Consider the following 12532-nt stretch of genomic DNA (forward strand, 5'->3'; position numbering starts at 1 on the left):
TCTTTTTAGAGATTCATTCATTCCTGCATATTATGTTGATTATTTGCTTGCAAAATTAGACAAATTGAAGCAGGGTAGTAAGACTGTGAAACAATACTACCATGATTTTAAGATTTGTATCATGTTTGGTGGATTGGATGAATGCATGGAAGATGTTATGAGTAGGTTCATGAGAGGGCTCAATTCTGAAATTCGAACCTTGTTAATTAGCAAATCATATTGCCATATTGGTCAATTGTTTTGTCTTGCTCTCAATGCTGAAAAAGAGATTCTATTATCTGTGAGTACTTGCCAGAGTGATGTGACCTATAATGTCCAAAATTTGTCCACTCTGCATGCTAATGAAGAGCAACAAATAGTGGAACCCACTACTGATTTTCCTTTGTCACAAAATGAATTACTCGTTGTTCCTTGTGATAAAGAGGAGTTGTGTGCTGATGATTCTTTTACTCCTATGCCACAAGTAGCGAATAAGTGTGATACTTTTGGTTTGGAACCATATAAATGTGCTGAAGATAAGCTTTTTCATCCTATTACATGTGCACAAGATGAATTGAATTTGTTGTCCTCTTTAAATACTTTGGGTTATATTGAATTTGATATTCTGTGTAATCTAAATTGTCTAAAAGAGAAACTTAAATTTGATTCTGTTTTGCCAAGTTTTAATCATTGTTCGCTTCATGCAATTGGCAAATATGACAACAAAAGAAAATTTGGTGCATAAAGTTTATATTTGCTCTAATCTGAAATATCCTTTTGGGCCACAATACCATAATCAAATTGAGGGCTGCACTAACACTAATGATGTCTTGCAAAGTTTTTCTAGTTTTTCCCATATGCAACAGGATAAATATCAAGAAGGGGAGCACGGTTCACTTTTACCTACAACACATCCTCCAACAAAGGTCAAACCTAGGACAGTTTGCTGTCAAGAAGGGGAGACTGATGAGGACATCATTGGCTCAAATATGACCATGCCAACCACTTCTATACCAAAGGTGCAACCATTCTATATGAGGCTTATCATTGATGCATTTGATGAATTGGTGCTCCACCATAAAATGTGTTCATTCTCATTTTCAGAATTACTTACATGGATCAAGGGAATGTTTGATTGCATATGGAAAGCATGGAAGGTTAATGAAGTTGATTGGGGACCAAATCCAAGTATTCCTAATGTCCTCCGCTAGGCCACCACGTCACTTTGGTTCCAAGGACAGAAAAGAGTCCAAGTCCAACATGTTTTGGAAGTTGAATTCGGACTACAAAATAGTCCCAAATTGCGACGGTCGCCACGACTTCATACGGACTCTGATTGGGACGTTCTAGCACTTTTTGGAAAGCTTATCAAGTCTATTATCCAACGGATCTGGACTCATGGCTACATCTGATGGGACAAGGGGTTGTTCCTGATCTTTTGGTGAGTGTGGATAAACTCGATTTGGGGTGGATTCGACGTTGGCTGTCCGACTACAACGACCACAAGGTTGCTGCGCCTTAGCAACAGGTACACCGGCTCCGATTGTGATGTTCTTGCCGTGCCAAGAACACCATGAACCTGCAAGCAACCGAGAACAAGCAAGAACAAGATGAACAAGCAAATAACTCACGGATTTAAGCCAAAGGCCGAATCTGAATCACAAGTTGGGGTCTTGAAACAAGCAAATCGGGTGGTCTAGTCGACACACGCGTTTACAAGGAAGAAGCAGCAGCTATCTTGCATCTAAACAAAACCCAACCTCATTCTGATGGCTGCTGGCTCTATTTATAAGGAGGAGAGCACAAGGGGGAGTGGGAAACCCTAATCTGGGCGTCCCTCAATGGGCTGTAGGTCTGTGCGTCCTTTGGCTTGCTGCGCACAGATTCGGTAGATTCTGATAGTGGGGTTGGACCCATGTGAAAGAGGACGACGCGCTCTTTCCAACAAGTCAAAAACCAGCTTCATTGGATCTCGTATCAAGGAGTTATGGTACTTTTGATGGAGTGTTTCCTGCTGTCTCGAGATGAGCTGAGCGCCCCATTAATGATGATTCCCACTTGTTCGGCTGCTCCATCCTCATCATGGGGTCTAAACATGAGGCAATGGGGTCTTGACCAACATTCCTAAGAATAAGACAATCATCACCATGATTTAGTAGCATCCAATTCTGAGACGAGTTTGTATGAACAGCGAGGAACGACTTTACCTGATAATTAAGTTGTTGTGCTCGAGCTCTTGTCATCGGACCTTGTTGTGCAGCAGGTGTGGTTGTATCAATGGAAGGGATGTCCTCATCATCCTCCCCTTCTTGCATTTGAGTCGTCCTCGACTCTAGTTCATCCTCTTCTCCCAAATATGGTTTCAAATCTGCAATGTTAAAAGTGGGGCTAACCCCAAAAGCTGCAGGTAGCTCAAGTTTGTACGCATTATCATTAATCCTTTCTAACACTTTAAAAGGACCATCGGCTCTCGGCAGCAACTTAGACTTTCGCAAATCAGGGAACCTATCTTTTCTCAAATGGAGCCAAACTAGATCACCAGGTTCAAAAATGACATGTTTCTTCCCTTTGCTACCAGCTAGTTTATACTTTGCGTTCATGCACTCTATTTTCTCTTTAGTGGTTTCATGCAATTTTAAGATCAGTTCAGCACGTTGTTTAGCATCAAAGTTCACTCGCTCCGAGGTCGGAAGAGGTAACAAATCAATAGGAGCACGTGGCACAAACCCATAAACAATCTCAAAAGGGCTTTTCTTAGTGGTAGAATGCTGTGAACGATTATAAGCAAACTCAACATGAGGCAAGCACTCTTCCCACATTTTTATGTTCTTTTTCAAAACAGCCCTAAGCAAAGTAGATAATGTTCTATTGACAACCTCAGTTTGTCCATCAGTTTGGGGATGACAAGTAGTGGAAAATAAAAGCTTAGTCCCTAGCTTAGCCCACAAAGTTCTCCAAAAATGACTAAGAAATTTGCATCCCGATCAGAAACAATGGTGTTAGGCACACCGTGCAATCGAACAATCTCACGAAAGAACAAATCAGCAACATGTGTAGCATCATCGCTCTTATGACATGGTATGAAATGTGCCATTTTAGAAAATCTGTCCACAACAACAAACACACTATCCCTCCCCTTCTTTGTTCTAGGCAGTCCTAAAACAAAGTCCATTGAAATATCTTCCCACGGTGCACTTGGAACAGGAAGAGGCATGTATAAACCATGAGGATTAAGGTGTGACTTAGCTTTCTGGCATGTTGTGCAGCGAGCAACGAACCTCTCCACGTCTCTCCTCATCTTGGGCCAAAAGAAATGACCAGCAAGGATGTCCTCTGTCTTTTTCACACCAAAATGTCCCATGAGTCCTCCTCCATGCGCTTCCTGCAACAATAACAAACGCACAGAGCTAGCTGGAATGCATAGCTTGTTAGCTCTAAAGACAAACCCGTCGGTAAGGATGAATCTGTTCCATGTTTTCCCCTCTTGGCAATTCAGCAATACATCTTTGAAATCATTGTCATGTGCATATTGTTCCTTAATAGTTTCCAAACCAAAGATTTTAAAGTCAAGTTGTGAAAGCATGGTGTAACGTCTAGACAAAGCATCAGCAATTATATTTTCCTTCCCCTTTTTGTGTTTGATGACATAAGGAAAGGACTCGATGAATTCAACCCACTTGGCATGTCTACGGTTCAGTTTTGCTTGACTACGGATGTGTTTCAAAGATTCATGATCAGAATGTATGACAAACTCTTTGGGCCACAAATAATGCTGCCATGTTTCCAAAGTCCGAACTAGAGCAAGCAATTCCTTATCATAAGTAGAATAGTTCAAACTAGGGCCACTCAACTTTTCACTGAAATACGCCACAGGTTTCCCCTCTTGTAACAGCACACCACCCAACCCAATTCCACTAGCATCACATTCAAGCTCAAAGGTTTTGTTGAAATCAGGAAGTTGGAGTAAAGGTGCATGAGTTAACTTATCTTTGAGCGTGTTGAAAGCATCCTGTTGGGTTGCAGCCCAAGTGAAGGTTGCACCCTTCTTGGTGAGTTCATGCAGCGGGGCTGCAATGGTGCTGAAGTCCTTCACAAATCGATGGTAGAAACTAGCAAGTCCTAGAAAACTCCGCACTTGTGTGACCGTGCAGGGAACAGGCCAGCTGTGTATGGCCTCAACCTTGGCTTGATCAACTTCGATTCCCTGCGGTGTCACAACATATCCAAGAAAAGAAACTCGATCTGTGCAAAAGGTGCACTTCTCAAGATTGCCAAACAAGTGTGCATCCCGTAGAGCATTGAAAACGGCACGCAAATGATCAAGATGTTCCTCTAATGATCTACTATATATCAAGATGTCATCAAAGTATACCACCACGAATCTGCCAATAAAAGAGCGTAAAACCTCGTTCATTAATCTCATGAAAGTGCTGGGTGCATTAGTCAATCCAAAGGGCATGACAAGCCATTCATATAAACCAAACTTAGTTTTAAACGCTGTTTTCCATTCATCTCCTAGCTTCATACGAATCTGGTGGTAACCACTACGCAAATCAATTTTAGAGAACACAATTGAGCCACTCAATTCATCAAGCATATCATCTAACCTTGGAATAGGATGACGATATCTGATTGTGATGTTGTTTATCGCTCTACAATCAACACACATGCGCCATGATCCATCCTTCTTAGGAACTAAAAGCACGGGAACGGCACAAGGGCTAAGAGACTCACGCACATAACCTTTGTTGAGCAATTCTTGTACTTGTCTCTGAATCTCTTTTGTCTCATCCGGGTTGGTCCTATACGGCGCACGATTAGGCAAGGAAGCCCCAGGGATGAGGTCAATCTGGTGTTCAATCCCTCGAATTGGTGGCAGCCCCGGTGGTACCTCCTTTGGAAAAACATCGGCATACTCCTGCAAAAGATTAGTGACAGCAGGAGGCAAAGAAATAGATGTATCTTCGAGTGAAAATAAAGTTTCTTTGCAAACCAAAGCATAGCAAACAGTAGTACTAGCATCAATCTCATCCAAATCAGATTTGGTGGCAAAGTAACAAGAGCCTTTCAGCTTGATCTCATTTTTATTATGATGAACAGATTTGCTAGACTTCTTCTTATGTTTCTCAAGTTCATTAGCGACAATCTGATTTTCACTAGCAACAGCCTGATTCTTAAGTTTGCTAGCTCTAGCAAGTTCATCTCTTAGAATAGCCTCAGGGGACATGGGGTGCAACACAATCTTCTTGTCATTATGCACAAAAGAGTATTGATTTGTTTTACCAAAGTGCAAGGAATCTTTATCAAACTGCCATGGTCTACCTAACAACATAGAGCATGCTTGCATAGGCACAACATCGCAGTCAATGGAATCATGATAAGAACCAATGGCAAACTCTACCCTTACCAATCGTGTTACCTTCACCTTGCCGCTGCTGTTAAGCCACTGAATGTAGTAAGGCTGCGGGTGTGGTTTTGTGCTCAACACAAGCTTCTTCACCATTTCAGCACTTGCCAAGTTGTTGCAGCTTCCTCCATCTATGATCACACGGCAAGAGCGTTCCTTGATCACACACTTGGTTTGAAACAAAGTGTGGCGCTGATTTTGCTCAGCCCTCTCCATTTGGGCACTTAGCACCCGCTGCACCACGAGGCTCTCATAGTGCTCAGCAGCTTCAGCCCCAATGTGCTCTTCGTCTTGTTGGAAATCATCTCCTTCCGCTACATTGTTAGCAGCAAGCAAAGCATATGTTTCTTCATCAAAATCACTAGCAGAGGAATACCCACCATCAGCTCGCACAACCATCACACGTGTGCTTGGGCAGTCCTTGCGTACGTGGCCATATCCTTTGCAGCGTAGGCACTGAATATCCCTTGTTCTCCCCGTGGATACCACCGAGGATGAACTCTTGGCAGATGTAGCCGTTGCTCCTCTAGTTGGTTCACTTGGGCATGGTACAGAATTTGTTGTAGAGGAGCGTGGCTTGATGGTCGAGGAAGATTGTGGGGGTGCACGCGTTGACGGTGCAGCAGTATTGGAGGGTGTCCACGGGCTAGCACGACCTGCAGGAATGTTAGCCCTCATGCTAGCTCGTCGTCCCTGCACTTCTCGTTCAGCTTTACAAGCAAGGTGAAATAAACGATTGACAGAATTATATTCCTTATAAGCTAGAATATCCTGAATCTCCCGGTTCAGCCCACCCATAAATCTAGCTATGGCACCATCCTCATTTTCCTCTAGCCTGCAACGAAGCATACCCATTTGTAGCTCTTGATAGTATTCTTCTACAGATTTGGATCCTTGCCTCAATTGTTGCAACTTATGTAAAAGATCACGGGAATAATAAGAAGGAACAAATCTGGCCCGCATGACCCGTTTCAAAGCATCCCAAGTTGGTGTGTTATTTGGGTTCTTACGATGGTATTCAGACCACCAAACAGAGGCAAAGTCAGTAAACTCACTAGTTGCAGCCCTAACACGTTTGTCCTCAGGGAAATCATGGCAAGTAAATTTCTGATCAACAGCTAATTCCCAACTAAGGTACATATCAGGATTATACCTCCCATCAAAAGCAGGTATGGTGAATTTAATCTTGCCAAATGAGTCATCGGCACGTACCTCTTGCTGTGGTCGACGAGGACCTGTCTCATGGCGGCGGCGATGTTGTTCGATGCGTCGATGACCATTCAGCTCCTCATCAAGCTCAGTGTCCGCTGCATATTCTTCTTCATCATGACCAGCAGCACTGCCCATGGTGTTGTTGTTGTTGTGATTGCGTCGTTCGAAACCATCACAGCGATTCTGTTCCATCCTCTCCAATCGCTCCAAGACACCTACAAGAGATGTATTAACAGAACCAAGAGTGCCTTCCAAGGAAGCCAACTTGGTGTTGGTCTCAATCTGAGCCGTCTCCAATTGACCAAGGCGCTCATTGGTGACACGAACATCCTCATCAAGGTGTTCAGCATGGAGCCTCACTTTGCGTTCAAAGTGTTGCAGCAAGGCTTTTGATCGAGGTGATTGTGGAGGGGTCCTTTCACCTTCTCCTGCCATGGTTAGTATGTAGCAAGGGAATCACAAGAAAATATGTCCTACCAACTAACTGAATTAGGTGGCAACAATTTTCATTCTCTCAGCATGTGCAACCGAGTTCTTACAAGTCCTTACCTTGCTATGCAGATGGTGTTGGCGACGACAAGAACAACACAAGTAGTAGCAAGTAGAACCCTGTGACGTTGTAGATAATTTGTGGAGCTGTAGGTGGCTTAAAAAAATCAAGGTACAGCTGGAACCACGTTAGTCAATGCAAGTTGAATAAGTGTTCAAAGATAGTACCGTGCTGGTCCTAGGCTAACCCGTGCTAGAGACGCGAGCCTAGACACAAATGTTGTCACCGGACAGTAGCAAACAATGGAAATGATGAGAGTAAATAGCATCAACTTAACCCTTCTTTTTTTTCTTTCTTTCTTTCTTTCCTCCTTTTCCTTTCTTTTTCTTTTCTATTTTCTTTTTCTTTTCTTTTCTTTTCTTTTCTTTTCTTTTCTTTTCTTTTCTTTTCGACAAGTAGCACAAACTGAACTTTTGCAATATGATTATAACAAGAATGCAGCAAGTAGCATAGACTTTCTTTTACTAGGGATAAGGATTGCAACAAGTAGTACAAATATGCAATTTGAACTCTCTTATTTTCAGAACTGAGTGTACTCAGATTTGCACCAAAACGACAGGTGCATAAGGTAGTGTTTGTGTAGGCACGGCTGAAGGTGATGGTGGTGAGGGTTTCAGCGAAAAGGTCGAGAAAAACAGCGGTGCTTTTGCTGCTGGTTGTGGTGGTATTGGTGGAGATTGCAGCGGCTGAAGTGGGGGGAAAGGCAACAACGGATTGTGTGGTGACTGAAACGTGACAAGAACTCGAAACTCTAAAGGATTAGAACCTAAGAACCAGCACTTGACACCACGATGTAAACCACAAACTCAACAAGCAAAGAACTAAGCAGATCAGCAAGGCTCAAACTTGTGTTTGGAATTTCAGTTCTATCCTATTTTTATATTTCTGGACTATAGGTAAAGTAATGAACGGTAAATCACTCACCAAAGAACCTTGCTCTGATTACCACATGATGGGACAAGGGGTTGTTCCTGATCTTTTGGTGAGTGTGGATAAACTCGATTTGGGGTGGATTCGACGTTGGCTGTCCGACTACAACGACCACAAGGTTGCTGCGCCTTAGCAACAGGTACACCGGCTCCGATTGTGATGTTCTTGCCGTGCCAAGAACACCATGAACCTGCAAGCAACCGAGAACAAGCAAGAACAAGATGAACAAGCAAATAACTCACGGATTTAAGCCAAAGGCCGAATCTGAATCACAAGTTGGGGTCTTGAAACAAGCAAATCGGGTGGTCTAGTCGACACACGCGTTTACAAGGAAGAAGCAGCAGCTATCTTGCATCTAAACAAAACCCAACCTCATTCTGATGGCTGCTGGCTCTATTTATAAGGAGGAGAGCACAAGGGGGAGTGGGAAACCCTAATCTGGGCGTCCCTCAATGGGCTGTAGGTCTGTGCGTCCTTTGGCTTGCTGCGCACAGATTCGGTAGATTCTGATAGTGGGGTTGGACCCATGTGAAAGAGGACGACGCGCTCTTTCCAACAAGTCAAAAACCAGCTTCATTGGATCTCGTATCAAGGAGTTATGGTACTTTTGATGGAGTGTTTCCTGCTGTCTCGAGATGAGCTGAGCGCCCCATTAATGATGATTCCCACTTGTTCGGCTGCTCCATCCTCATCATGGGGTCTAAACATGAGGCAATGGGGTCTTGACCAACATTCCTAAGAATAAGACAATCATCACCATGATTTAGTAGCATCCAATTCTGAGACGAGTTTGTATGAACAGCGAGGAACGACTTTACCTGATAATTAAGTTGTTGTGCTCGAGCCCTTGTCATCGGACCTTGTTGTGCAGCAGGTGTGGTTGTATCAATGGAAGGGATGTCCTCATCAACATCTTATCTGATGCTTCCGCAATCATTGTTTCAACGTCGGGACCTTTTCTGCCTTTGGTGCTGCGTCACCCTATTTTGGGCCGATGGCCCATGTATCAAGTTGGGTTCATTAGGGACATGTCCTAGGGTTGGAGAACGACCCCAACACCCCTTGGTCATTCCCCTTGGTATTAATAAGGATTAGAGCCACCACAAACAGATTGGGTTTTGTTTTGTTGAAAGTTTAGCCATTGCTACTTCCTTGTAGACGCGTGTGTTGACTAGACCATCCATTCTACTTTATTCAGAACCCCAACTTTGTGAGTTCAGATTGGTTTTGCATCTTCATATTTGCAATTGAGTTGCTTGTTCTACTTGTTCTTGCTTGTGTCTCGATTGCTTGCAGGAAGTACCCTAGTGGTTTGGTTGATCGTGCTCCACAAGACTGCTTGCAATTGAGTTGCTTGTTCTACTTGTTCTTGCTTGTTCCTCAATTGTTTGCAGGAATTACCCTAGTGGTTTGGTTGATCGTGCTCCACAAGATCGCGATGCCATTGGAGGTGGTGTATTGGTTGCTAAGGCACGGCATCCTTGGATGGTTGTAGTCGGGCCGTCAACATTGTCTCCATCCCCAAATTGAGTTATCCACCTTCTCTCATCGAAAGATCGAGATTCACCCTAGTGGTTTCATATCACTAGGTGACGTGGGTCATGTGGAATTTCAATTCGGTGCGTTTGAAGACGGTGTTAGTGTCGGTGCAAGATAGGTGCACGGTTTGCGCCAAACATACCCTAGGCTCAGAAACCTTTTTGGACGCACACGATGGTACTCGTAGGAGACGAGGCTCAAGTGCAAGCTTGTTTCGGTGCATTTAGAGATAGTGCTAATCTTGACGTAAGATAGGTGCATAGTTTGCGCCGAACGTACGATAGGCTCAGAAGTTATTTTAGACACACCTAATGGTACTCCTAGGTGACAAGGCTCTAGTGGAAGCTCGTTCTCAGTCCATTTGGAGATAGTGCTAACCTTGATGCAAGATAGGTGCACGGTTTGCACCGAACATACCATAGGCTCGAAAATCGTTTTGGACGCACCTGATGGTACTCCTAGGTGACGAGGCTCAAGTGGAAGCTCGTTCTCAGTCTGTTTGGAGATAGTGCTAACCTTGACGTAAGTTAGGTGCACGGTTTGTGCCGAACGTACCATAGCCTCAGAAATCATTTTGGACGCACCTAATGGTACTCCTAGGTGACGTGGGTCCAGTGGAATCTCAATTCGGTGCATTTGGAGACAGTGTTAGTGTCGGTTCAAGATAGGTGCACGGTTTGCGCCAAACGTACCATAGGCTCAGAAACCAATTTGGACTCACCCGATGGTACTCCTAGGTGACGAGGCTCAAGTGTAGGCTCGTTTCGGTCTATTTAGAGATAGTGCTAATCTTGATGTAAGATAGGTGCACGGTTTGCGCTGAACGTACCATAGGCTCAGAAATCATTTTGGACACACCTGATGGTACTCCTAGGTGACGAGGCTCAAGTGGAAGCTCATTCTCAGTCCGTTTGGTGATAGTGCTAACCTTGACGTAAGTTAGGTGCACGGTTTGTGCCAAACATACCATAGGCTCAGAAATCATTTTGGACGCACCCGATGAAACCCCTAGGTGACGTGGGTCATGTCGAATCTCGTTTTGGTCCATTTGGAGATGGTGTTAGTGTCAGTGCAAGACAGGTGCACGGTTTGCACCAAACATACCATAGGCTCCGAAACCATTTTGGACGCACCTGATGGTAGTCCTAGGTGACGTGCGTCATGTGGAATTTCAATTCGGTGCGTTTGAAGACGGTGTTAGTGTCGGTGCAAGATAGGTGCATGGTTTGCGCCAAACATACCATAGGATCAGAAACAGTTTTGGACGCACCCAGTGGTACTCCTAGGTGATGAGGCACAACTGCAACCTCGTTTCGGTCTATTTAGAGATAGTGCTAATCTTGATGCAAGATGGGTGCATGGTTTGCGTCGAATGTATCATAGGCTCGGAAATCATTTTGGATGCACCTGATGGTACTCCTAGGTGACGGAGGCTCAAGTGGAAGCTCGTTCTTAGTCTATTTGGAGATAGTGCTAACCTTGACATAAGTTAGGTGCACGGTTTGTGCCGAACATACCATAGGCTCAGAAATCATTTTGGACGGAGCTGATGGTACTCCTAGGTGACATGGCTCCTGTGGAATCTCGATTTCATGTGTTTGGAGATGGTGTTAGTGTTGGTGCAAGATAGGTGCATAGTTTGTGTCAAACGTACCATAGGCTCAGAGATCGTTTTGGACACACCTGATGGTACTCCTAGGAGATGAGGCTCAAGTGCAAGCTCATTTCGGTGCGTTTAGAGATAGTGCTAATGTTGACGCAAGATAAGTGCATAGTTTGCGCCGAACGTACCATAGGCTCAGAAATTATTTCAGACACACCTGATGGTACTCCTAGGCGACATGGCTCAAGTGGAAGCTCGTTCTCAGTCCGTTTGGAGATAGTGCTAACCTTGACGCAAGATACGTGTTCTGTTAGCGTCAAACGTACCATTGGCTCAGAAATCATTTTGGACGCACCTTATGGTACTCCTAGGTGACGTGGATCGTGTCGAATCTTGTTTCGGTGCCTTCAGAGATGGTGTTAGTGCTAGTACAATATAGGGGCATAGTTTGTGCGAAACATACCATAGTCTCAAAGATCATTTTGGATACACCCGATGGTACTCCTAGGTGACGAGGCTCAAGTGCAAGCTCATTTCGGTACGTTTAGAGATTGTGCTAATCTTGACGCGGATAAGTGTACGGTTTGCGCCGAACGTACCATAGGGTCGGAAATCATTTTGGACACACCTGATGGTACTCCTAGGTGACGAGGCTCAAGTGCAAGCTCGTTTTGGTCTATTTAGAGATAGTGATAATCTTTACACAAGATAGGTGCACGGTTTGCGTCGAACGTACCATAGGCTCGGAAATCATTTTGGACGCACCTGATGGTACTCCTAAGTGACGGAGGCTCAAGTGGAAGCTCGTTCTCAGTCTGTTTGGAGATAGTGCTAACCTTGACATAAGTTAGGTGCATGATTTGTGCCGAATGTACCATAGGCTCAGAAATCATTTTGGACGGAGCTGATGGTGCACCTAGGTGACATGGGTCCTGTGGAATCTCGATTCCATGCGTTTGGAGACGGTGTTAGTGTCGGTGCAAGATAGGTGCATGGTTTGCGTCAAACATACCGTAGGCTCAGAGATCGTTTTGGACACACCTGAAGGTACTCCTAGGTGATGAGGCTCATGTGCAAGCTAGTTTCGGTGTGTTAGGAGACGGTGTTAGTGTCGGTGCAAGATAGGTGCATGGTTTACGTCAAACGAACCATAGGCTCAGAGATTGTTTTGGACACACCCAATGGTACTCCTTGGTGACGAGGCTCAAGTGCAAGCTAGTTTCGGTCCGTTTAGAGATAGTGCTAATCTTAACATAGATTGGTGCACGGTTTGCGCCAAACATACCCTAGGCTCAGAAACCTTTTTGGACGC

General features: G+C 44.4%; 1 protein-coding gene across 1 annotated transcript; it reads right to left on the reverse strand.

Moving 5' to 3' along the window:
- Window positions 1–214: 214 nt before the first annotated feature.
- On the reverse strand, window positions 215–7129 carry LOC136515629 (uncharacterized). Its single transcript, XM_066509162.1, has 4 exons — window positions 4378–7129; window positions 4123–4215; window positions 3036–3687; window positions 215–257 (listed from the first exon to the last, which is right to left on the reverse strand). The coding sequence occupies exons 1-4, from the start codon at window positions 7031–7033 to the stop codon at window positions 215–217; spliced, it is 3444 nt and encodes a 1147-aa protein (XP_066365259.1). The 5' UTR covers window positions 7034–7129.
- Between the last annotated feature and the right edge of the window lie 5403 nt (window positions 7130–12532).

The sequence above is a fragment of the Miscanthus floridulus genome, chromosome 17 (assembly GCF_019320115.1).
Source record: "Miscanthus floridulus cultivar M001 chromosome 17, ASM1932011v1, whole genome shotgun sequence".
Taxonomy (NCBI): Eukaryota; Viridiplantae; Streptophyta; class Magnoliopsida; order Poales; family Poaceae; genus Miscanthus; species Miscanthus floridulus.

Excerpts from the sequence above, each read along its gene's own strand:
- LOC136515629 (XM_066509162.1), bottom strand. The coding sequence starts at position 7,033 with ATGGCAGGAGAAGGTGAAAGGACCCCTCCACAATCACCTCGATCAAAA. Across the intron at positions 4,216-4,377 it reads ATTAATGAACGAGGTTTTAC|TTTCTTTTCTTGGATATGTT; the intron begins GCTCTTTTATTG and ends GCACAGATCGAG. Across the intron at positions 258-3,035 it reads TGTCATAAGAGCGATGATGC|CATTGAGAGCAAGACAAAAC; the intron begins TACACATGTTGC and ends TCTCTTTTTCAG.